This window comes from Acipenser ruthenus, chromosome 6 (assembly GCF_902713425.1).
Source record: "Acipenser ruthenus chromosome 6, fAciRut3.2 maternal haplotype, whole genome shotgun sequence".
In the NCBI taxonomy this organism is placed as follows: Eukaryota; Metazoa; Chordata; class Actinopteri; order Acipenseriformes; family Acipenseridae; genus Acipenser; species Acipenser ruthenus.
In genome coordinates, this window is record NC_081194.1 from 66,287,996 (window position 1) to 66,312,977 (window position 24,982).

At 36.3% G+C, this 24,982-nt stretch overlaps 1 protein-coding gene across 2 annotated transcripts in view; it reads left to right on the plus strand.

The window, feature by feature from the left end:
• The window catches only part of LOC117411046 (transcription initiation protein SPT3 homolog), a 194,607-nt gene that overhangs the window by 99,881 nt on the left and 69,744 nt on the right, over positions 1-24,982 (plus strand). For both annotated transcript variants that reach the window (XM_059025704.1, XM_034018075.3), the window contains one exon: positions 1,022-1,106. Coding sequence is in view for 1 of the 2 variants with exons in the window: in XM_034018075.3 (XP_033873966.1) it covers positions 1,022-1,106 (85 nt within the window). In the remaining variant the exon portion in view is untranslated. The remainder of the gene's footprint in view (positions 1-1,021; positions 1,107-24,982) is intronic.

Genomic DNA, 24,982 nt, shown 5'->3' on the forward strand with positions numbered 1-24,982 from the left:
CCAGGTTGTGAATGTAATTCTTGTATGATCGAATGTCGTGAGATATGTCAATTATGTCAAACAAGACCAGATTTGTGATTGTATCATAATGTACAGGGTGAGCTAAGTTTGTCCTATTGAGGTGCTTTTGTATACAGTATGAATTTATGTAAGGATGCTGCCCAGAATCCAATTAATGCTACCTGTTTTTATACTTTGGTAACAAAAATGATAAAGTGTTGTTAGGAACTGTTGTGCACATTAATTACAGCAATTTGAATATTTTGTTGAGAAAGTTTAGAAAACAATAGAAGGACAAGATAACTTTCTTAAGATACACGCTTTCAGGGGAGTTATTAAAGGTCAATCCCAAAGAGCTGAATAAAAGAGAGAACAAGCCTTCCATAATGTTTAGTTCAAAATAATAATAATAATAATAATATGATAAATGAGTGCATGACAGAGTTTGCTGAGATTGAGCAGTTCAGCTGGTACAGTAGTTCAAAGACAGAATAAGCCCATCGCTTCATGGTGGACTAATACTGTATGCCACTTCTGTTAAAAGAAATGTTTCCCTCAGACTGGCACTGCTGTGCACTAGATGTTGCTGATGTGTATGAATAAAAAGACACTTTGGCTCCTACAGCTTACATTATAAGTGGTTATGGCAAGCAACTAGAACTGAAGAGCACTTCCTGAAGCCATAGAGTAGTCTAACAGACTTATTAAACAATGTATTGCTTATTAAAGTTAGCAAGATCCCAACATTTTTTTCTTGTTTGTTTGTTTGTTTATGTATTTATTTATTTATTTATTTATTACCAAAATACCCACAGCTTGTTTATAGCTGGGGTGACACAACCACTGTTAAAAGAGTATGTGTGCATATAGATTTATCTTGCAGCATGCACAGAGAAAACACAGTTGCGTTGCTTCAGTAGTTGTTGCTTTAGCTTAGTCATTCAATGTTTTCACCCACACCCCATTGTTTCTTTGCTATATCACTAATGTGATCTGTTTTTTTATACGCTTTCTGTTTCAGGTTTGCTCTGGGTGATGCCCGACGGCCTCTCCATGAGACGGCCGCTTTAGTGGAAGACATTGTTCACACCCAACTCATTAATTTGGTAAGAATATTTTCAAGACTTTTACTTAACAATAGACATCTTGTTACCTGTTTATCTTGCATCGTGCATGTTCTAACTGCATGTGCAAGAGATGTGCCTCCTAATTGTTATTACTTGTCAAATTACCAGTGAATTCCTGTCAGCATCCCAGTTTGACATGGATGCATAGTTTACAAGTAACAACCTGGCTCGGGAGCTAGGAGATGTGCAGAGGCTCCCAAGATTTAAAATATTTATTTACGGCATCATGAAAGTCATGGGAGCAACATACTGTAAACATTGAAACAGCCTGGATTATACAACAAACATGTAATCAAATGAGGGTGTTTACTGGGCCATGTGAGATGTCCACTAGATCCATTATAATCCCCCCACCAAAAAACAATTTTTGGAAGGCCTGACTTTTATATAAACTTACTGATGTCTTTAAAAAGGTGGCAAATTATAAATATGACTTTTGACAACCAATAAGGGGACTTAGAATCATCAGTATAATGTTATTTAGTCATGTTGTTTCAGAAAGTGTTAAGTGCCCATCATGTCATTGGGATCTTGTTCATACCCCACCAATATACACCATATTACTGATGGGCTTGTAATTCAGTATTCTGAGCAATGTACCACTATTCAAACAAATCCAAAACAAGATACAAAATTACGGTTTTACTGCATAATTTAAACATAGCAGCTTTATAGTATGAAAAACATTAACACAAATATTTACACAGGGAAATTATATACAGCAAAAGAAAATAATGAATACAAAAACATGAGGAAAGTGCAAACAAAAACAGATCCTATGCAGTCTATTATTTGGGGTGGAAATCTGGCCTGAAAGACAATCTTCATTGAGCAGTCACTCCATACAATAGAGTGTGCTTATTGGTAACTTAGTACAGGAATGAACATGTGCAGTACTGGATAGACATATCACTTCATACAGTAGACATAACATTGTGGTAGCAATACTGTAATGAAAGAAAAGTTGCATATTACAGAATGTTTTTAACATAGTCTTTAACAAATATATACAATGTACAGTAGGTAGACTTTACAAGTAAGTGTAAACCACAAACAAAAATCACTGAAGCACAGCCACAGATATTCTGTAATATATGGTACTGTGATAGATGAACTAGCTAGTAATAAACATGTAAGAGAGTACACCGATACACTTCACTGGAGTACAGAGATGCACTTGTATTGTTTTTATTTTTTCTCAAAACAAAACCAAAACAAACACAATTCACCTAACTTTAAACAAAAAGGCTTAGTTGTAGCACGCCTGACACAGACCCAGCTCTTGGCAGCAGAGCCTGTTTGTTTTCTTGGTACTGTACTTGTATTGGAAGTAGGCCGCACTCTACAGCAGGAAACCATCCCACTACACGCTGTACGTTGGGTTGTCCACAAACCTGTTGGCTGCGACCTTCTCAGTTCAGTTCACTTCACACAACACAGCAGCTGCTTATATACACCCACCACCACCTGACCCTACACTTATTTGTGTCGGGCTGCCTAAACAATTTTACAGTTGGGAATCAATAAATGAATTACTGCAAAATGGTGTATGTGGGGCTTTGAGATGTTGCTGTAATATGAGAAGGGGGACAACTCGCCTTTTTGATATATATATATATATATATATATATATATATATATATATATATATATATATATATATATATATATATATATATATATATATATATATATATTTTTTTTTTTTTTTTTTTTAAAGTGACAGATAATTAATTTAAATATGCATCATGTGTAAGCTGGTCCTGGAATCTCAACAAATGTGTCAGTGTTATTTATCTAGTAAGTTCTTATTTGAGCTTTTATCGCAATTGTATTTATTTTTTCAGCAGTAAGGCTGGAGTTGTCATAAATTGAATACTTTGTCGTTAGCCCTGACCTGAGGTGACCTTAATGTTTTGTTCAAGAATGAACATTGCTAAGAGGAGGACTTGTAGCAGCCATACAGACAAGCTGCTTGTTTAACCTTTCACCTTCTGCCCTGGGACAGCTCTGAGCGGCAGAGGAAGTGAAAGTGCCTCTGAAAGCACATTGCTTTGACCTCTGACACGTGTGTGGGGGACGGAACTCTTAAATTAAGTGTTATTTCAACATGTTTTCTTTTGAGCCTATGTCAAAATCATGAACACCATCATCTTTTATATTGTTTATACGGTGCATTATTATTTATGTAGTTATAAAATAGCATTCTTTCTTTCTGATAACCTAATTACATCTTGAACACTGGACTGCTCTTTGAGCCAAATAGGAGACTGCAGGATTAGAAGGGTGTATATAACATCTGAGCTTTGTTACAGCTGAGGAAGGAAAATAAATACATAAAATAAAAAAAATTAACATTATTACAAACTGTTCCTACTGTAATTAACCTAACACAGAGAAGGTAAATTATAAATAATTTGTTTACAATAAAATGTACTTTCTTACACTATTTTCCAGTACAAATAACTAGATAGATCAAAAAGAGATTATGAAGAATGAAAATTAAAATCATTATGAAGGTGATAATCTTTAATTAATTGCTTCCTTTTGTTTTTTTTTTTTTTTTTTTTTTTTACAAATCTGTTATTTCTAGTTTTGCCCAGGTGTAACTGAGCAGAGTTGACTGTCATTTTTAAGCATGCTGTTTAAGCAAGACCACAGTAGTAATAGACTGAATTACACAATAAATTTCTCCCAGATGGTCTGTGAACACTCTCTGTCCCGTACACGTATACACAGAGTGTGTTCCGGTTTGCTAAGCTGTATATATATATAAACTAAGTGACTTAGCACAAAGTTCTAATGTTTGGGTTAGCCAAAAGATTGTTTCCATCCTGTGATTCATTAGGTCCCCGTGGTACCTCTGCTTCCTCTCTCCTAATACAATTACAGAGTATATTAGTTTGCCGTATTTTGATAACCTCCTAATTGATGTCCTGCTCAGGAAGTTGTACTGTGGCCTCATAAAACATTGATTCTTTATTATACCTAAATATGACAAACACAGCTTTTAAATACCAGCTGCTATCTTTTAATCTAAATGTTATCACTGAAATCAGTTTAAAAAAGTCAAGCAAGTATATAGTATTCTGTGTTTTAGAAGTTATTTGACATATTACGGCAGTAATATGTAAAATAGTAGTATTACAGTTACAACAGATCTGTAGCATTCTTTGTTGAGTTTTGTTAACAGTAAATTAAATATGACAGAAATCAAGTAATGGTCAAGTTATTTTGTCTTTTGAACTTCAGTTTAACTCATGTTTTTCTTCCTCCTGATATGTCAGCTAAGACTATATGATCTTCACCTATACTGATCTCATAATGATATTCACCTATACTGACCTGGTACAGTGCTGCATCATACGGACAGTACTGTTTTACCTGCATCACACTGTTCTTACCCTCCCCACTTGACAGTACCAAGCAAAGCTCCTTAGATTTGACCATCTTCTTACTATAAACTCTGAAAACAAGCTGAGACATAATCCGACTGCGGTGGGAGGGCAGATATGTAAAAAGGTGGATAAATGAATCCTGTTTTAAATACTATTATACACAGCTGTAACAATTACTATATTCAGAGCGGCATATTGCTAAATCCTGGACAATCTGCTTTTTGTCTAGGAGTATAGGAATGCAATTTTAAACCACCTCGGGAGGTAGCCAGCCGGAAGGATGCCCGCTGCTGGATCGCGGACGATCAACACGTCTGCTTTATTTTGTTTATTAACTGTATTTTTTAACATTGGATATATTCACTTTATTTACCATTGCTGATATTTGTGGTGGTTCTTTTAGTTTCGTTTTGTGCAATACGGGACTGTTTATTGTGTTATAGTGAAATAAAACCCTGACCCGGATACCACTGTTGGTACCGGGGTCATTTGGATTACAACCTCACTTCCCGTTTTCCCGTGTTGTCACTTCCGGGTCACCTTCACGCCACCATAATGCTATACTAAGACCTGCCATTACAACTAGCAAGAGGTTTCCATTGTTACATAATCATATATTGTATTAATAGAACAGCCAGAGAGAAAAAGGAGGAGGATGGATTATTTTTCAATAAGTTAGTAAAATAGATTTTGAACTGAGGAAGTTTTTCCATTTACCTTAATATTCTCATGAGTCATTCAGTAGCTATAGGAACAAAGTCATGATATAACCACCTTAAACCATTATTTTAAGCTGGAAAATTGTAGTCAAAGCTTAGAACAGTAAAAAAAAAGCATACTCTCCAAGGAAAATGACGTAATTTGGTTAACATATGCAAGTTTTTAAAATGAGTACAACATTTAATGATTATCAGCTACAAACTGCTGCATTGAAGCAAGGTATTATTGAATATTATTATTTATTATTATTTATTTCTTAGCAGACGCCCTTATCCAGGGCGACTTACAATTGTTACAAGAATCACATTATACATTATTTCACATTATACAGATATCACATTATTTTTTACATACAATTATGAATAGTGTTAACATGTACCACTTTAATATATGGTATGCACATGTCATTCTGCAATTACAAGATAACAACCTTCCCCAACTCCAGTTTTCCAGTATGGTTTCAGCTTTAAAACTAATTACTAGATGACAGAAGCCTCCAAAACAAGGAATGCAGTACTTAATAGGGTTATTACACTGACACCTAGTGTTCACCAATACCTCTTCTCCCCACACCTTCTGTGAACTTGAGCTGGCTGTGCTCAGGTTTGTGACATCAAGGCAGTACGTGAGTTCTTGCTTCTTTTGCCACAGCCATGGGTCTGAATTAGCACAGAGCGTCAGGTCACTTATATAAAATTACAGGGTATTTGTCTAAAAGACCATTGTTTTGCTAGTCATCCCATGCAGCTGCATTTGTTTATTTACCCATTTTCTGTATAATTTAATACGTTAGAATTTTTGTTCCAAAAACACATTTTAAAACTTGAAATATATGTTATATTTCCAACTAAAACTAGTGTTAACTATGAGGCATGCCACCATTTTTGGAACGAAATAGAAATAGTGTTTAATATTACAGTCAGAATCCTTTTCTGGGAAACAGTATTATTTCTTTGTACTCTTATAGGTGTGATTTAAGGTTATCTATCTTTTTGGTGATATCCTCTTCAGGGGACTGTAATGCGATTTTAAACTGAATTTATTTTTCTCCATGAAGATATTTTTGTTTTCTAATGTTGCAAAAGTTTCTTTAAAGATATATTTGTAGTGGTCCCCTGAATGGCTCATCCAGTTAAAGCGTTGCCGCGGTGAGCACAGGGCGAGTCATATTCAGAGTGGATAAGAAGCAGGGCTGATCTCTGTCTTCTGGGATCAGTAGCCCGCCCACTACTGCTCTGTGTAAAAGCAATTCTGGCTTTAGGCTTGTGAGATCGGAGGATGCTCATACACCCTCAGAACGTCGATGCTGTGTGGGGACTCTCTGCGGTGAGGAGAAAAAACATAATTGGACATTTCAAATGGGGGGGAAAAAAATAATAATTGGTCACTCTAAATTTGTAAAAAATTAAAATTAAAATTAAAAAAAGACATATTTCTAAGTATTACAATCAAACGCACAATGTAAACGAAAACGCCTACGCTTAACAATGATTCTTAATAGCTTAAGAAAGACATCATTTAATTTGTTTGACTCAATTAGAGTCTGTATTTCACAAGTTATTAGACAGGCCTACAAAACATTTGTAGTAGACTCAAATGTGATTAAAACATGAGCCAAAGGTCCCAGGTTCCCCATAAACCTCACAAACTGATTGACTGCAAGTTAGGCCTAGTTGTCTGTTCCACTTAGAAACCCAAACATTGCAGAAAAAAGACATCACATTGGGTTGACATGCTAAAAGTGAATGCTCTCTTAACACCAGGTGCAACAGTTGGCTGGAAAAGCTATGGTAGGCACTTATTGTATAGCACTTTCCTAGTCCAATGTTTTTATCAAGCCCACAAGTCCTGTATTCTGCAACTACTGCAATTTCTCATTTAATTCTTTAAAGATAGGCCACCACTATAAATTAAATAAATAGACAAGGGACTCCCATGTGTCCGTGTACAGAAGTAATAGATGTATGATTTGGAGTAAAGTATTTATTGTGTAGATCTATTTAATTATAGCAGCCAGCTGGTAAAATGTAGTTCCGGCATCTCATTTTTTCACAGAGCACATGTTTTAGCGGTTGGAAAGCAAAGTGTTTTAATGAATAAATGTTGTTTTATTGTGCCCGTTAGACATTAAGAAAGAGGAATAGGTGAGTTTATTGTTAAGCACATATTACCTTTTCCTGATTTCCAAGCCCATGCCAACTGGGGGTCATCTGTTAAAGCAAACACTGCCCAGGAATCCTATTTGTGGTGGTATTGATGCTGTAGAGCAGGGTTGTAGATACTGCATTGCATCTTTGTAGGTTACATAGAACCATCTAAAGTACTATCTGCTGTTTATTTTATTGTTTCATAACATGTACAAAGCACATATGGTTAGCTGAAATGGATCTGCCCATGCAATTGTCTTAGTACAACCACATGGGTCCGGATCTCATCAGTCTGATCACACTTATATTCCTATATTTCTATCTAATTTGTAAGGTCAAACACATCTGAAGGCAAAAAAATACCTACAGTACAGAAATGTTCAGAAAAGAACCTTGAGTGTTAGTGCTCACTTAAGTGTGCTTTCTAAATATGACTAACTAGTAACTTGTCACTCACGACACTCAGGCGCTCAGGATTTATTTATTTAAAGAAAACAAAACAAAAAACACTGGACACTGCCAACAAAGAGTAGCACACAACAGACACACAACAAAAGGAACAGGAACGGAAAATGCAAAAAGGCAAAACAATGAAACTGAGAAAACACAACTACAAATGAAATTTGACACTGAGCGCTACTCTCACTGTACAGAGAGGTCCAGCTGACACACTCCTAGACTTTTAATTGGGATTTGAAATCCCTAAACTAATCCTTGCTCTGGATATTAGTAACTAAAACCCCAAGCCCAGTTCCGCACACGGTGGTCGGGTGTTTTGGTTCCTTCGGGTTAGTTGGGACAGGGTTGTCCGGGGTAGTGTGGATGGTCCTGGTGCTTTGGCTTTTCAGCCACATCAAGGTTTTATTGCAAGATGCTCCACCAGGACATGCCAAACTTCTGGTTCGGGATCCGCTGCTGGGCAATCCCCAACTACTTTTCCTCACAACCAGACACAGCAGGTAGCATGTCCCAGACAGAGCGAGTAACTCTAATAAAAAAAATAAAAAAAATAAATAAACAAAACATTTCTATTTCATCTTCAGGGCCTTAGCCCTGCCACTTAGGTATGAGACAACTCAGTTCTCTGATAAACAAAGAGAGCACCCGTCATATTTTACTAACGAGTCGGAGTGGAGTTCATATTCACAATGTCAAAAAATGGAACCTGTGCATTTCTGTTTGACTGTTGACCAAAGTCCCTTGAGAAAATCAATAACCAGAATGATGACAAAGTAATTGCACTGAATACGTTTATGTAAAAAAAAAAAAAAAAAAACTTACTGAACACAGTGGCACTGATTTAATGTTTGGGTTTGGAAAACATATTCATTATCTCAAACTATCCAGCTTTGGTTGAAGTGTGAAATCAAAACTATTTCACCCTAGATAGTTTAGAATAACTTGTGCTTTCTGGTTGTGATTAAATGAAAGCCTACAGTGCTTCAGTAAATAAAAAGTAGCATTTTGAAAAATGAAAATCCTATCTGTGGAGCAAAGAGAGGCACACTCTCTATTTGAACATGTTAGATTGTACCGTGCTCTCCATACATTAATGAAAGATTTGAAACTTTGTACATGTGGAATCACAGTGCAAAAAGTTCTGCTCTGGTAAAAGACTGGGATCACGCATATGGGCTGAAAAAACACCTCTGCTTACTGTTACACACTATAGAAAATATTGGGTCCCCTTGTTTTTTGTGCTTACTGTTCAGAAAAGTGTATTTTTCTTTTCAATTAGGTTCTGTCATCTGGTTTTTAGATTTCATCAAGGGACTAGGGGCAATAGTGAAGCTTACTTTAAAAGTCTGATCAAATTTGATTAAACATCTCAAAAATAAACTCAATATGACACCACCTCAAAGAGAAATACTGTAGCACCAGAGCTTTGTACTGCATGCCACCTGGTTTATTCACAGAAAAATAGAAGGTTTTGGGTGTGGAGCACAGGAAGGGTCTTTTTACCTGTAACACTGGGAGCCAGAACCCCAGAGTTTGAGAATGGAATATTTTGTGGTCCTTCATTTTAAATAAAATTGTACACTAGTAAAAGCAAAAAATATGATGATGATGATAAGCTAATGAGAGATAAGAAAATGTAATTTAAATCCTTGGTTACCTCCATCAGAGACCATATGAAAAGAATGGGACCGAAAAATCAAGAAAAAAATGACCCTAACCAATATTTTGGGGACTATGTGTGACTATACAGAAAATAATATTGTTTCTATTAATGTGTGAATGAAGTTTAGAAAAGATGAAGCGAACCAACAAAGACAGGGTTCAGTGATTTGAAAAGGGATTTGGCGCATCCGGTAAAGGCATTCCGTACGGAGTGTAGGATGCGCCCTATAGCTTGGAGATCGCCGGTTCGAATCCAAGCTATGCCAACTGCCGACCATGGACCACAATTGGCCAAGCACTGCCCAGGCGGGGTAGGGATTAGGTTGGCTGGGGAATCCTTGGCTCACCGCACACCAGCGAACCCCTGTGGCTGGCCAGGCACCTACAGGCTGGCCTGTACGCAATTCAGAACTGTGTGGTCTTCCGACCCTGTAAGTTCTGGATATGGCTGCACGGCAGGCTTGCAGAGTGAAAAAAAAATGGACGGCTAACGGCACTCGTTTCGGAGGACGAGAGTGCTCGTCCTTGTCTCTCCCGAGTTAGTTCGGGGGTTACAGCGGTGGGCCAGGTTGAATAATAATTGGACATTCCAAAAATTGGGAGAAAAATTGGAAAATGAATACAAATAATTGTTCCAAAAAGAAAAAAAAAAAGGATTTCGTGTACAATTGTTGAGACAAGTACTTTTGTTGACGAGTTGTGGAAACTAGAAACAAAATGTTTAATTTTGTTGTTTTTTAGATTAAAAGATTATTAACAAGAAACTAAAGTAAAATTGTAATCCTTCCTGCCAGATGTATTATGCCATTGTTTATATTTTTGCATCTGGCTTCTTCAGAAGGTAAGATAAGCATAGAATAAGTTTGGATTATGTGATTGAAAATCAGACTGCAATTAATGTAGTAGATGCAGTAGTAAAGCCCATCAGCGATCCATTCCTTTTCTTCCTATTTTATTTGGCGAGACAGGTTTAACTAATATTTTTGCCTTTATTTTGAACCCAATTAGCATTGTTTTTCTAGTTATTTACTATAATCATACAATCCGTTGCTTGATTGAATCCAAGTAAAGGTTTACTGTGTTCTCTTGCTAGATGCACATATTTTAAAATGTGGTAAATAAGTCAGCAGCCCGTTTCTGAAGTTAACATTATCACATTTGGTACATCAACACAATGCCCGAGATGTTTTTGTGTCATGTTTTAATTTATACTGCATGCTGTACTTAATAAAACATTATTACAGATGAGATGGTTCAAGTATACCAGCATAAAGTTGTTTGTTCTTTTTTATATGAAAACATATCTGCTCTGCAAGTTACTGTATTTTGTAAACATGGAAATTACAGATTTCCTGCGCATGCTGTAAAAGACAAGCAGTAAAATCAGAACACATCATATGGATAATATTACCTGTAGGATGTAAAAACATGTACAAGTCCAGTGAAGGTTAATATTTAGTGTTAAACAATGCGAGCTGATCAAAACCAGCTGGGAGATGTCTTTACAGATGATATGTTGGAGTGCGTGCATGACACCACCTCACATGTGCCTTGAGACAAAGTGCAGCACAGCAGCTTTGAGGAGTTCACATTTTCTACTAGTCTGGCTAGTTTAAAATCTTTTATTTTTTTTATTTTTTATCTTTCAAATTACATTACATGTTATGAAGTATTATAATGTGTCTGTACTAGATCTCCCATTGAAAAGTTTATACACAAAAAAAACCCCTTTTAAAAACATGTTTACTCTGGGAAAGAAATTGGTAACTAGATACTAGGGACTAAACCACAATAGTCAGGTGCAAACATGTACTCAACGTAAACAACTAGTCAAATAAACATATGTTTCAAACACATTTCTGCCATGAGCAATGGCTGTTACACTCAATATAGAGACAGTTTGCATCAAAACATGGTTTGCTGTTGATCGTAAAACAAAAACACCTCACAGCGGTTTTTGTTGTGACGACACAATAAAAATGAAACTTGATATGCTAAAACCTAAATACAAAAGGTTTACCTTTGTGATCCAAACAAACATCCTCAAAGAGCAAACACTATCGCAGGGAAGCTACTGAACACACAGTAAAAAAGCAGCTTGTGAGGGATACAACTAAGGAGACAATGTAGAGAAAACTAACAATTAACGTAGGTTTAAAACAATGCTATGTATTATTTAACTGAAACATCTTTCTAAGTAATTTGTAGGACAAGAAAAGGTATCATCCTTGTTTAATAGTCCATTGCAGCATGTAAGTGTATAAAATAATACTATACCATTTCACTACAATATATTTTTTATACAACATACATGTGCATTCACAGATTTACAGACTTAGTGTCCATTTTGTACCCTTCAGAATTACAGACATAAATTTGCAGATACATTGTGAATGTTGTGTACAAGCATAAATACATCAAACATATTTAACACAGGTACATACAAATGTGTTCTATATTATTGATCATGTGTTTACATGCATAGGGCCTCATTCACTAAACGGCGGTAAATGAGCAGAATTACCGCGTGGCAAGGGGACGCCAAACACACACAAAAATGAAGCAGCGGTCGCTCTATTCACTAAGCTAATTATATGCACAAATAAAGCGAGCTAAATTATTAATTTGCAAGTTGTCACATCACGCGGAATTCAGCACGCAGAATTATGCACAAGGTTTACATACACTTTATTATAGTATATAAAGAAAAGGTAAGTACGGTTCTGAGTTTTTCACAATGAGCGTGGGGGGTGGGGTGTGTCTTGCTTGACCCAAACACTCACAGCCAAAGCGGAGAAAGTAATTCCTAATGGAACATTTATGTTTAACTCTACAAATCACATACATATTTGTTTGTTCAACGTATAAGGCTAGTATGATCTGTGCTCAATCAGTATCTAGTTATTACCACCTTCTCCCACAGCCTTAGTAACGTCTGCCTGGTCCGAAATACTCTCTCCCTGACTCTTCTTGCTCTCCTGTGCAGCTCTTCTGCTGGTTCTGTGACACCACCTGGTTTCAATAAGCGGTACTTTTAAGACACGCTGAGGCACCTAGTAAAGTTGGCGCCCTTACGTGAATATGGTTTGCATATCAAATACCTCCCTTGTGGTATTTTGTGATGTAATTTGCATACATTTCCATCCATTAACATTATTCATTATATTTAAATGACTCAAACGCGGTACTTTTTCCACACACTTTTTTCCCACTCGCTAGGTTGTCTGCCACTGGTTAGTGAATACAGCAAGAGGTGTACAAAGCACGCAGTAAAGGGGCTTACTCCGTGCAAAACACGTTACCGCTGTTTAATGAATGAGGCCCATATTATATGTGCACTGCAATGCAGATCTTTTTAGAATTCAGTGTTGTAGCTCTTAACTGATATGGTTTAGAAATGACAGCACCTGTTTTTTGGAGTTCTGCCAGGGGGTTCAGACAATACAGTACCTCAGAGCACGTCTGTGCTCTGGTGTTCTAACAGCTCACAGTAATCTAAACTGCTGTGAATCATCTAATTTTAGAATGGTGTTGAAGCAAAAGAGAATGTACAGTATTTATCATATAACGTTTATAGTACTGGATGGATAGTACTCAGGGACTTTGTGTTTTTTATTTTTTGTTTTTTTACTGATAATGTTCCCGTATGCTAAACACACTCATGAAAAACTGACCATTGAAAAACATGTATTGTTTTGCAAAAATATTATGAAGAACAGTGTGTTTTTTGTTTTTTTGTTTTTTTTATTCCTGATAATGATGTGTTTACTAGCATAATGTTTTGCTGATACAGAATACAAAACAAAACAAAAAAAACATCATTATGTTAAAAGGCTTGGCATGATTTTCAGGTAGTAGGCCGAATTGGTAAATTACATTAATAGGATTACGTGTTTCTGTCACCAGTCCTGTTAATGTTTTCATCATGGAGCGGTACAGTACCGTGTTATTCAGAAACAGGGAAGACATGTACTGCTTGCATATTCAGCTCATTAGCTGAAGGCCAACTTGCAGAAAAATACAAAACAGGTTTTCATTTCTCCAATTAGCAGCCTGTTTTCGTGCAAGGAGATATACGATATCAGAATTTGGTGCTGACAAGGCAGCGAACTTGTAAATAATCTGAATTACCAAACATGTTGCAATGTAGGAGTGAGGCCTTTCAGAGTACATCTTCCCACACTTTTAGGGATTGTAGTTTTTTAAAACTGATAACTGCCCTTGTTAGCGGGTTAAATTACAAAGTGTGTCTCAATATCCTTCTGTAGCAAGAATAATCGCGTGCTTCAGCCTTTTAATAATAATAAGCATGCTATAGTGTGGAACTTAATAAATGTGGCAATGTATTACAAGGCATGTTACTATGAAGTTCTTTATTTAAAATATCTAAATTGAAAAAACAAAACAAAAAAAGCACATACAATTGCAATTATAAAACAGGTTGGCCTATTTGGCAATGTTTGAATGAGGCCTCTTTCAGAAAATGAAATATTCTTGGATAGGATTTAACATACAGTTCTCTGGAATTAGTAAGATCAATTATGCATTTTCAGCTGAAGAACAGCACTGATAGTAATGCAAGCACTGCTTCAATCTAGCACTCCAAATCCTAGCCAATATAAATAATTTGAGCTTTTATGATGCCTGTGATTTGCTCTGTTTGAAGCACCAGTATTTCTATTAAGCAAGGTAAATTGATTTTTTTTTTTAAATTATCATTTGGTGGCATGTTATATTCAATGTTATTCTCTCTGGTCCTATTTTAATGATCGAAATACTGGTGTTTTGCCCACAGGAGTGATTTATTCATCCACTCATTAGCTTTATTAAATGCAATAAAAATATGATGGAAAGAGTTTTTTTTGTTTGTTTGTTTTTTATTTTAAATTTTGTACCCAAATAATAAAAAAAAGGAATAACCCTGGAGAGTCTCAGTCTGCACTAGTCTAGTGCCTGACCAGCAGATGTTGGTGAACCGCAATTAGCTGAATTATCCCCAGAAGTTGTCAAAGGCCACTTCAGCACCGTGGGCCCCCCAGCAACTCTGCACAAACTGAATTGTTCCTAAAAATATTATATGGGCTAAACCTCCCTCTACCACGAAGATGATGGCAAGCTTAATTCATACTTGGTGGGCATTGCTGTATGCCCACAGCAATTTTTGTTGTGACGACGCAATAAAAAATAAACTTGATATGCTAATACCTAGGAAATGAATAGTGACAAAATGCACATTGCCAAGGCTTGTGGTGTCCTTACTTTGTGGATAAACAGAGGTCTTGAATCTCCAGCCCTGCTAGTTCAACACCAAAATCCATCACAGAAAAGCGACAAAGGCCTGCTAGTTGCACCTCTACTCCTAAGAACTCTATTCTAAAGGCTAGGATGGATTGGATGATGGAATGTGACTAAAAGGAAGTGAAGGGGTTAAAGGACCCGCTGTATGGTGAACAGTGGTCTGCCTTGCAAAACACTGTTTGGAGTTTTCCAGTCTATTTATACACATTTTTTTTTTCTTTCAAAGGAAGTCGTGTAATTGATCTTTACAGAGTGGTTGTGACTGGAATTCTCCCTTCTCTTCCTGTTGCCTTCTCCAGTGTAATTAAATGATGGATTTTATTTCAGAACATTGCAGTAGCAATAAGGAGGAAATTATGTTCAGCAGGTTTGTTTATTTTTCTTCTCTGTCCTTCTGTAGCTTGAACAGCTTTTCTCCTTGTGCTAATGTGATGTGAAACAGCTCATTGATATCAATGTCATTTGGAAATGCACTGTATTTAAAAATGATGCATTTAATTAAGAATGAGGGCTAGTACACGTCTTTCAACACCAGACACCTGCTTTTGTACTTTTGTCGTTGTCGGAGAACTAGAGCTGTCTGTCGCGCACAGTTTTCTTGATATATATATATATATATATATATATATATATATATATATATATATATATATATATATATATATATATTAAAAGCTGTATAGTACTGTTCTTTACATCAGTTTCTACACAGAATGCAGAATTCATAGATCTCACCACACCCTGGCAGGATATAACTTTAATTAATCTTTTCCTTGCTGTAATCGGGAATTAATGTACTTAAAAACAAAAAAGTAAAATATTGGAAATGCATTTTATACACCTTCAAATTGCACACCTTCATCGCAACAACTGTTATTGCATACTGGTAAATCACCACATTCTGTACAAATCCATTTTGAACCATTTAAGCACATCTGGAGAAATCTTTATTTCATTAGTTTCTTATTTTGCATCTGTATGTTACAGAGAAAAAACTCAATCTTTCATCATAGTATGGTATTAAGGACCTCTGCAAATCTTTGCTTGGTGTGTAGCGTACATCATTTTAAAGTAAAATTGAATGAATGTGAGGTCCTTAGAAATTAACAGGATAAAATCACGGTTAGCTCAGCTTGTTTTTATCACTTAGGACTCAAGTCAATTACCTTTTAGTTGAGGTGGAGGGGGGGTTGGAAATTATAAATCCATGCAATAATAGAATACGAGTGGGTTCATTTTTATTTTGAATTATCGTTCCAGTTAATCAAATGGAAATAACAAGTGTTACATGTCAGCTCTGTTTATTGCATGCATTTATTATTTCTAAAAAAAAAAAAAAAAAAAAGAAAATCCTCTGTGGCAGAGTAGGGGGAGGATATGGGCAAGGCAGAGGCCCTGCACACTAAGAAATGTGTGTTTTGTGGCTGCCTATGCATAGCCACAGGTGGAGGTTTAGTTGGTTTGGGGATTGTTTCGTTGAACTGTGTAATTGCTTGATTAGAAAAGTGTGGTATGTGGCCAGGTGGCAATTGAACGATTGATTGTCAGTTAACACTGGTCACACCCTATAAAAGGAACAAAGGAATTAATGTTTGGGGGTGGGTTGTGTAGGAGAGAGCAGCAGAGAAGGAGTGTGCTATGGGATTGCTGTGCTTGGGTGTTGTGCTTGTGCGTGTGTTTAGCAGTGTTTTTGTTCAAACTATTATTTTGTTCCTGTGTTTTGTTTGCTTTGTGTAATTAAAAGTGCAACAAGGTGGGGTCCCTGAGTGGCTCACCTGATAGAAGCGCAGCCACGTGGTGCACAGGGTGAGTCATACAGCGCAGGTTTGCATCCTGGCTTCCTGGCTGTGTGAAGTAGGTTTGCATCTTGGCTGTGTGAAGTATGTCAGTCTTTGCTGGTGACTCCGAAGGCACTCCCATGGGTTAGGGAGTGCCCTTGCCCAGTGAACTCAGAGCAAACACCTGCAGGGCTGGCGAGGTCGATAGCTCACTGACATCCGCTCTCGAGTTCCTGAGTGAAAAAAGAAGCTGGCTTGGTTGTGGGTTTGGAGGACGCCCACTGAACCTTCAGGAATTGCTGTGGTGAGGGGAAAAGCAATTGGGCATTCCAAATTGGGAGAAAATCGGGGGAAAAACTATAATTGGACATACTAAATTAAAAAAAATAAAAATCAATTAAGAAGTGCGCCAAGGCGCTGAACTGCAGTACTGTCTGTGGATGTTTGCTATTTCAACCACTGGCCATCCTTGACCGCCAGTCACATTACCACACCTCATCTAAGGCCCTGTCCATACAACATAACCGATCTCGAGAACCGTATTTGAAACCATTCTAATTAATGCAGCTCAAAGCATCCAAACTAAAGTACCGTTTCATGTTTAGTCAGGCTTAATGCATACACACACTATTAAAATAGTTTGTTACAGTTCCTAGCAGCACAATAAACAATGGAAATTAGTATGATAGTATCCCACCATGCACTGTATTTTATTTAAAAATAATGTGTTATGCCCCATAAAAATAGCGGTCCATATTGCTAAAGAAATAAAACACATATTTTGAAAAAAGTAAATGCAAACACATACACAAGCACAAGCAGGTCTTGACATTTTCAGGTTTTATTTTTAATCAGGTGACTTTAAACAAATTGAGCTGATTCTGTTTCATAATTAAACACAGAAAAAGCTGTTATTTACACAACAACCTTTGTTTTTACCTTTGTATCTTGCCTGAGTCTAATTCTGGTTCCCTTAATTTTATTTCAAACAGAACTGATCAATTATGTGAATTGTTCATCACCGATCCTACTTTAACTCGCAAAGGAGAAGCCATACTAATGGGGGATTTCAACTTCCCCCATATAAAATGGGAAAACCCAGTGGGGAGCACGACAGATGAAATTGAAATGGTAGTAATGTCAAATGATTGCTTCCTAACGTAATTTGTCAAGGCACCGACTAGAGGGGAGGCATGCCTTGATTTAGTTTTTTCAAACAACAAAGACAGAATAACTACAACAGAGGTCAGAGAACAATTGGCAAACTCAGATCACAACATGGTCTCATTTGAAGTGCTTTTTAAAACCCCAAAAATAACGACTAAAGCTATGGTTTACAATTACAAAGGCAAACTATGAAGGAATGAAATAGTAGATTGGAGTAAAATAGAGAAAACATCCACAGAAAAACAATGGCTATTTTTAAAAAAAATGTAGTACTAGAGGCACCAAGCAATTACATACCAAAAGTAGACAAATCAAAATCTAAAACAAAATGGCCAAAATGGTTTAATAGATCAATTAAAAGAAAATATTTAGAGAAATAAGGCACTTTACAGAGTGTTTAAAAGGGACCAAGAACAAAGTTCACTGATAGAGTACTTGGGATTGCAAACACAAGTCAAAAAGGAAGTTAGAAAGGTCAAGCGAGAGATGGAAATGAGCATTGCTAAGGGGGCTAAAACCAATTCCAAAAAGTTTTTCCAAAATTATAACAGCAAGAGAACCAACTCCCCAGTAATGTTGTTGAAGCTGACATCCTGGGAACCTTCAAGAAGCTGCTTGATGAGATTCTGAGATCAATAAGCTACTAACAACCAAACAAGCAAGATGGGCCAAATGGTCTCCTCTCATTTGTAAACTTTCTTATGTTCTTCATTTTTGCAGTCGCCTAATTTAACGTTGTGCTTTTGTTATTTTCCCCACTAGTTTAACAGAGACATCTGGACAGATGTTTTTTTAAGCATAAAAATGAATACTAGTGCAGAGTGTACACTGATAGCAAGTCCATCAGGTGTCTGCTCTCAGTATTTCACCTAACATACCACAAAGCATTTTGGGATGTTGGAGGATACACAAAACATGTAGTTCAGTATTACAGTGTCCACACTTTTGATAAACCGCACCACCTGATGCAATCTTATTAGAACCGGGGTTGGTCTCGAGTCCAGGTTTCGAGTCTGGTTTTCAAGTACGGTATTAAACTCTGACTAGTGTGGACGCAAACCGTATTTAGTACTTTTCAAGCCAGTTTAAAGGCAAAGATATCAAAGTAAAATGGTCTGAACTATGTAAGTGCACAAACCTCTTAAGCTTCTCTCTTTTTAAAAATAACTGTTTCAAAACAGCGTTTTTTAAATGAGAAGTTTAAAACTGTTTAATCACATATCTCTGGCAGAAACTGAGAAATTAAACGAACTCATCTGTAAGCAAATTGTCTCAGTCTGATCAGAGAGAGAAGCAGGTCATAAAAGTAGCCCTACTTTCCAGGGTTTTAGATCTAAGCATAACATTAAAAAATGTAATTAAAAAGGGAACTTCAATAATGTAGAGAACAGAATGATGGAAACTGTCATGTGCTTAAAGTAAAGTAACTTATCCAGAGTAAGTATAGCCATGCACAACAAGGCATAAGTGTTAAAGAAGTTGCCGCATAGTAAATAATGTTATATTATTTACAATGGTTGTACTTGGTTGGAAAGCGTTCAGTCACACAACCTTGGCTGCAAATTTGTATTTGCCAATTTAAGGACTGGATTAGCACAAAACCATTTAGATATTAAATCTGTATAGAGTAAAGTGCATTGCATGATGGGTGTGATGTGCCAAAAGGCTACGTACCTAGATTTTGATGACAGTGTAGCTCTACATGGTTCTGGAAGAAGCAGGATGTATACTGTACCTCTTACAGTACCTCCAACAGACTGCACATGATAAAAACATGCCAATGTTAACCAGAAGTTCAGCAGCCCCTCATACAAGTGCAGTGTATTGTGGAAACCTAACTTCCGGCTTCACAGGCAATATTTTTAGGAGAAGATAGATTAATAGGCAAAACTATTTCTATTTGTGTATCTTTTGGTTGCAATTTTGGTTTTAATTAAATTTTTTTGTTAGTAAAATATTTTCCATTAAAACTGATTTCCTTATCTGTGTAGAAAGATTGTTTTCTTTTTGCTGATATTTAGCGGGGTTTTTTTAATTGTTTTGTAGTTTTTATGTTTTTGTTTTTTTGTTTTTTTTTGTTTTTTTTTTAATAATGATTGTGTAAATGTATTTGTATTTGTATTTGTATTTGTTAAAAATGAGACAAGACCATTTTGCATCTCACAAAACAAATTGAAATAATAATTTAAAAAAAAAAAAACACTTTGAAACCTGAGGCATAATATATATATATATATATATATATATATATATATATATATATATATATATATATATATATATTTTAAATCCTGAGAATTTTTCAGTTTGTTTTACATATATTAAAACAAGGATAAAATGGGTAAAACACATTGTTTTTAAAAATTGGGGGGAGGGCCCTCAGTATACACTCTACATGTGGAATATGATGCGTAGCAGTTCTGGTTTCTGATTTAGTTTAATGTCCCTGGCATGTATGATGAAGTAGAATCTGTGCAAGTCGAGGCCACATTTTCCCAAGTTAGCTGGTACTCTGCAAACGTTTGGACAATCGCTGTGCTGATGGAAATAGTATCTGCAGAAGGTATGAACATGACATCAGCACAAAAGAAGCCAGGTTTATTCACCTTGAAATCATAAAAAGAAAAGAAAATTGACAAAACTAGATGGTGCAAGCCATTGGGAGATGCATCAAAACTCACACAATGTGTTCCATAAGTTTACCAACTAAAGCACCACCATTTTCTGTCAAATATTGTTGGCTTTAGGCAGTGTTTTAGCTGATGGACAGTACTGTCACACAAAGTCACCAATACATACCTCTGCAATAAACAGTGGCTGTCCAGCAAAGCACTAGCACTCTGACAAACTCGTTAACAGTCATTTTGCGCTCTTTTTTTTTTTATTAAAGCGTGTGTAAAAGCTGCATAATTGGATTGCTGGTCTCTCAGTTCACTTTCTTGTTTTAGTTTAACGTGTCGCTTATTTCTCAGTATGTTCTTTTATTGTCAGCGCGAACATGTACCTCAATGCAGCACTATTTGCAGCACTATGCATCCTCTGCCTCATTATTATTATTATTTATTTCTTAGCTGACGCCCTTATCCAGGGCGACTTACAATTGTTACAAGATATCACATTATTTTTACACATTATTTTACATACAATTACCCATTTATACAGTTGGGTTTTTACTGGAGCAATCTAGGTAAAGTACCTTGCTCAAGGGTACAGCAGCAGTGTCTCCCACCTGGGATTGAACCCACAACCCTCCGGTCAAGAGTCCAGAGCCCTAACCACTTACTCCACACTGCTGCCCATCTGACCCACTTCTGCTATTTTTGTTTTTTGTATACTTCGAAACATTTGTTTTCTTTTGTATATTCCTGAACTGATTTACGTTGTCTCCCCATTCCTCATCCACTAAAAATATTATATTTTCGTGTAAATAAATATTTCAATTTTTTTTTTCACAATTAATTTTTTTATCCAGCAAGTAGTTGCTACGCCCAGCAATTGCCACAATAATCAGACTTTGAGTGGCCAACAGAATCCTGTGATAATATGTTTGTGAACAGAGAACCACGTTTCAACGTTATTTGATCCTCTGACATCTAAATGTACCTGCTGTATTCTAGGATGCAATGTAGGGCTGCTTTATTACTCAAAGTAAAACAGCATTCTAATCAAAATATTGTGTATTTCCAAGAAAATAGTACCAGGAAAATATTGAATAGTCGACATAAATCAGTAAAAACCGTCGTTAAGTTAAAAAAAATAAATAAATAATTTGGAATAAACCGGAAATGTGGAACACTAGGTATATCTTTCTAGAAGATCAAACCTTTTGCAAAATGTAACAGCCTCATTTGATCAATGTTACTGCGCAGTATATTTATATTGTCTAAGCCCTGACTGAAGTGTGTGCAAAAAAAAAAGAAAAAGAGAAAAACCTTTCAGCACTTTGGCTTTCATTCCACACTGAGAGACATACCAGCAGAGTATGGAAAAGCCTTACCGGCTGTAGTGTGGGTGTTCTTGCTGGACTGACTGTGATGCACTTTGACAGAACAGCAGAGAAGGATCTACCTCTGTCTCGCTACAGTATGTCTGTGCTCTAACACACATATACCCTGGCTTCCGAACTGCTGAGCACTAGACCAGCAACTAAACAAAAACAAAAACAAAAAAGTGTTGCATTGTCTGCTTTTAAGTTTTAATAAGCATGTAAAATCTAAATCCTACCCAGAAGGGAAACTTGGAAGCACAGTTATGCCATTGTTTGTGGTAGGCAACCAGTGTCTTTGTGACACTTTAATGACTAAAAGTGTGGTCTCTTAGTTACCTACATTTTACAAGAATAAGGCAACCTTCGAATATTCAGTAAATATTATTACTATTGTGTAACGTGGGAGGTGGGAGCTAGTACAGTATACACAATAAAATTGTACAGAACTATAAACAGAGATATATACAAATATCTGACACACTCCCAGTCAGTAACTAAACTGCAATTTCTCCTCCAAATAAACCTATTTTTGGTTCCTAAGTGTGTTCCAAATAGTAGGAGAGGAAACTGCAGTGATATGCAAACATCACCTGCTGATTTCCATACACTTGCAAACACTGTGGGAAAACAGGAGGAATGAATGGGTTTAGAAAAGTTAAAAGTTGCAGCGTTCCTTTCCCCACTTCTACCTACTCTGAAACCGTAAAGCAACGTTTATGAGGCATTATAGTGTATATTTAAACTTTTCTGAAGTAATGTTTTATCTATTCAGTGATCAATTACCTGTGAAATGGTATGCAGAAGGCCATGGAAGTGCATCCTTTTTGGAAGCCATCCAACCCAAAATATAATATATATTTATATCAGTCGAAAGCTCAGACGAAGGACATTTTTAGAATCTGCAGCCTTTAACTCTGACAGGGCTACAATGGAGTATAATACTGCTGGCTGGGTGGGTTGATGATTCTGTCTGTGTGTGGGAGTCGTAATGATGAGCAACGCAGGTTTACCTATACACTTCTTAGGCCCTGTCCACACTATGCCTTTACACCGTATTAGTTGCATTTAAGCCGGCTTAAAAGTGCTAAATACGGTTTGCGCCCACACTACGCAGCATTTAATACCATACTCGAGAAACCCAGAAGGTAGTCTCGAGTCCGGTTCTAATTAGATCGCATCAGGTAGTGCGGTTTATCAGAAGTGTGGACGCGGTAATACCAAACTACATTTTTTTGTGTATCCTCCAATATCCCAAAATGCTTTGTGGTATGTTTGGCGAAATACTCAGAGCAGGCGCCTGATGGACTTGCTATCGGTGTACACTCCGCACTAGGTATTCATTTTTATGCTTCAAAAAATCTGTCAGGACATCTCTGTTAAACTAGTGGGGAAAATAACAAAAACACAACGTTAAATTAGGCGACTGCAAAAATGAAATGCGAGTTAAAAGTAGGATCAGGGATGAACAAATTACGTAATTTGTCAGCTCTGTTTGAAATAAAATTAAGAGGACCAGAATTAGGCTCAGGCAAGATATGAAGGTAAAAACAGCTTTTTCTGAGTTTAATTATTAAACAGAATCAGCTCAATTTGTTTAAAGGGACTTCATCTGATTTAAAAATAAAACCTGAAAACTTCATTTATGCAATATGGACCTCTTTTCATATGGGGCATAACACATTATTTTGTGCATGGTGGGATACTATCGTATTAATTTCCACGGTTCATTGCACTGCTGGGAATTGTAACTGAACTATTCTAATGGTGTGTGGACGCATTAAGCCTGACCAAACATGAAATGGTACTTCAGTGTGGACGCTTTGAGCTGGATTAATTAGAGCGGTTTCGAGTACGGTTCACAAGATCGGTTATGTATTGTGGACAGGGCCTAAATATTAACCTGTGCTGTTCCAATTATTTAAACTCAGTACGACATGCATTTTAATCAATCCATCTTGATATCCCTGGTGATCTTACATAAATTATTTACAGAAGTACTAAACAGAAACTCTATGAGAATTTCTATGAGAAGTCAATGCCTTCGTGTGTCTAGATTTTTATTAGTACTTCAACGTTGTTTATGTACCCTGTCAACACATGATTAATGTCAAGGACAGACCCTGTTTGAAAGTCTAAGCTATTTCTGAAATGTTAACTATTAATAACTACATGATTACCATCACCCCTCCCAAATAAAAAAATAAGAAAATGCTAAAATAAATACAATAAAAGTACAAGTAAATTGCAGATTAATATAATATCTGTAATTTTCCACTGGTATTCCATAGTGTTTTCTCCTTGTTTATATTTCAGGTTTAAAAAGGCCTTGTAGCCCACTCTGCAGGTGTTGTTTTGAAAAGTCTTATTTTTATACTGTTTATTTTTTATATTTTCTCTCTCTCTCTCTCTCTCTCTCTCTCTCTCTCTCTCTCTCTCTCTCTCTCTCTCGCCTTGTCAAGCAACCATGGATAAGCCATGTTTAGGATATTGTTCTACAACTGAACCCAGAATGACTTACAAATGTACTAAATTAAGTATTCAAAGAATGCATTGAATACTTAATTAGTACAAGGAACAAAATGAATCTTCCATGACGTTCATGCTAGCAACACTTTTTAGAATGACAGAAGAAGTATTCAAAGAAGAAAATAATGTGTATATATATATATATAAAACTGAACTGCAGTGTACAAAATTGAAAGCATATCAAAGAAAAGGTTTTTTAAAAGATGTACACAAAGAAGTTGAAAAGATTAAAAAATCTTATTTTCAGGACGTTTCGGGCAAAAGCCCTTCTTCAGCTGTTTAAAAAGAAAAGTAAACACAGTGCAGTAAACTTGTTGTTATTCAAGAATTGTAATTATACAAAAATTCTGTGGAAGATGTCATGATTATTAGAATAGAATGTTCATTCCCAGAGGTTCAAAAGTTCCCAGTTTGAAGATAAACTCTCGTTCCTATTTGTTCCATAGCACTGATTGATCACACAGACTGTGATGTCTTCAGCAGTGTGATCATCACTGTTGAAATGATGGGCTGCTGGAAATGCAGTGGTGTTAATGTGAATGCTTCTTAAGTGTTCTACAAACCGGTCTGCTAAACGCCTTTTAGTTTCCCCTAAAAAAAGGTAAAGGCAATCATCCAAACAAAGCTGAAGCACTAACGGATACTGACATAGAACGTCTGTACAGCACTGAAACACTATGTTTAAAAAAACACCAACTGTACTGCTGAACCT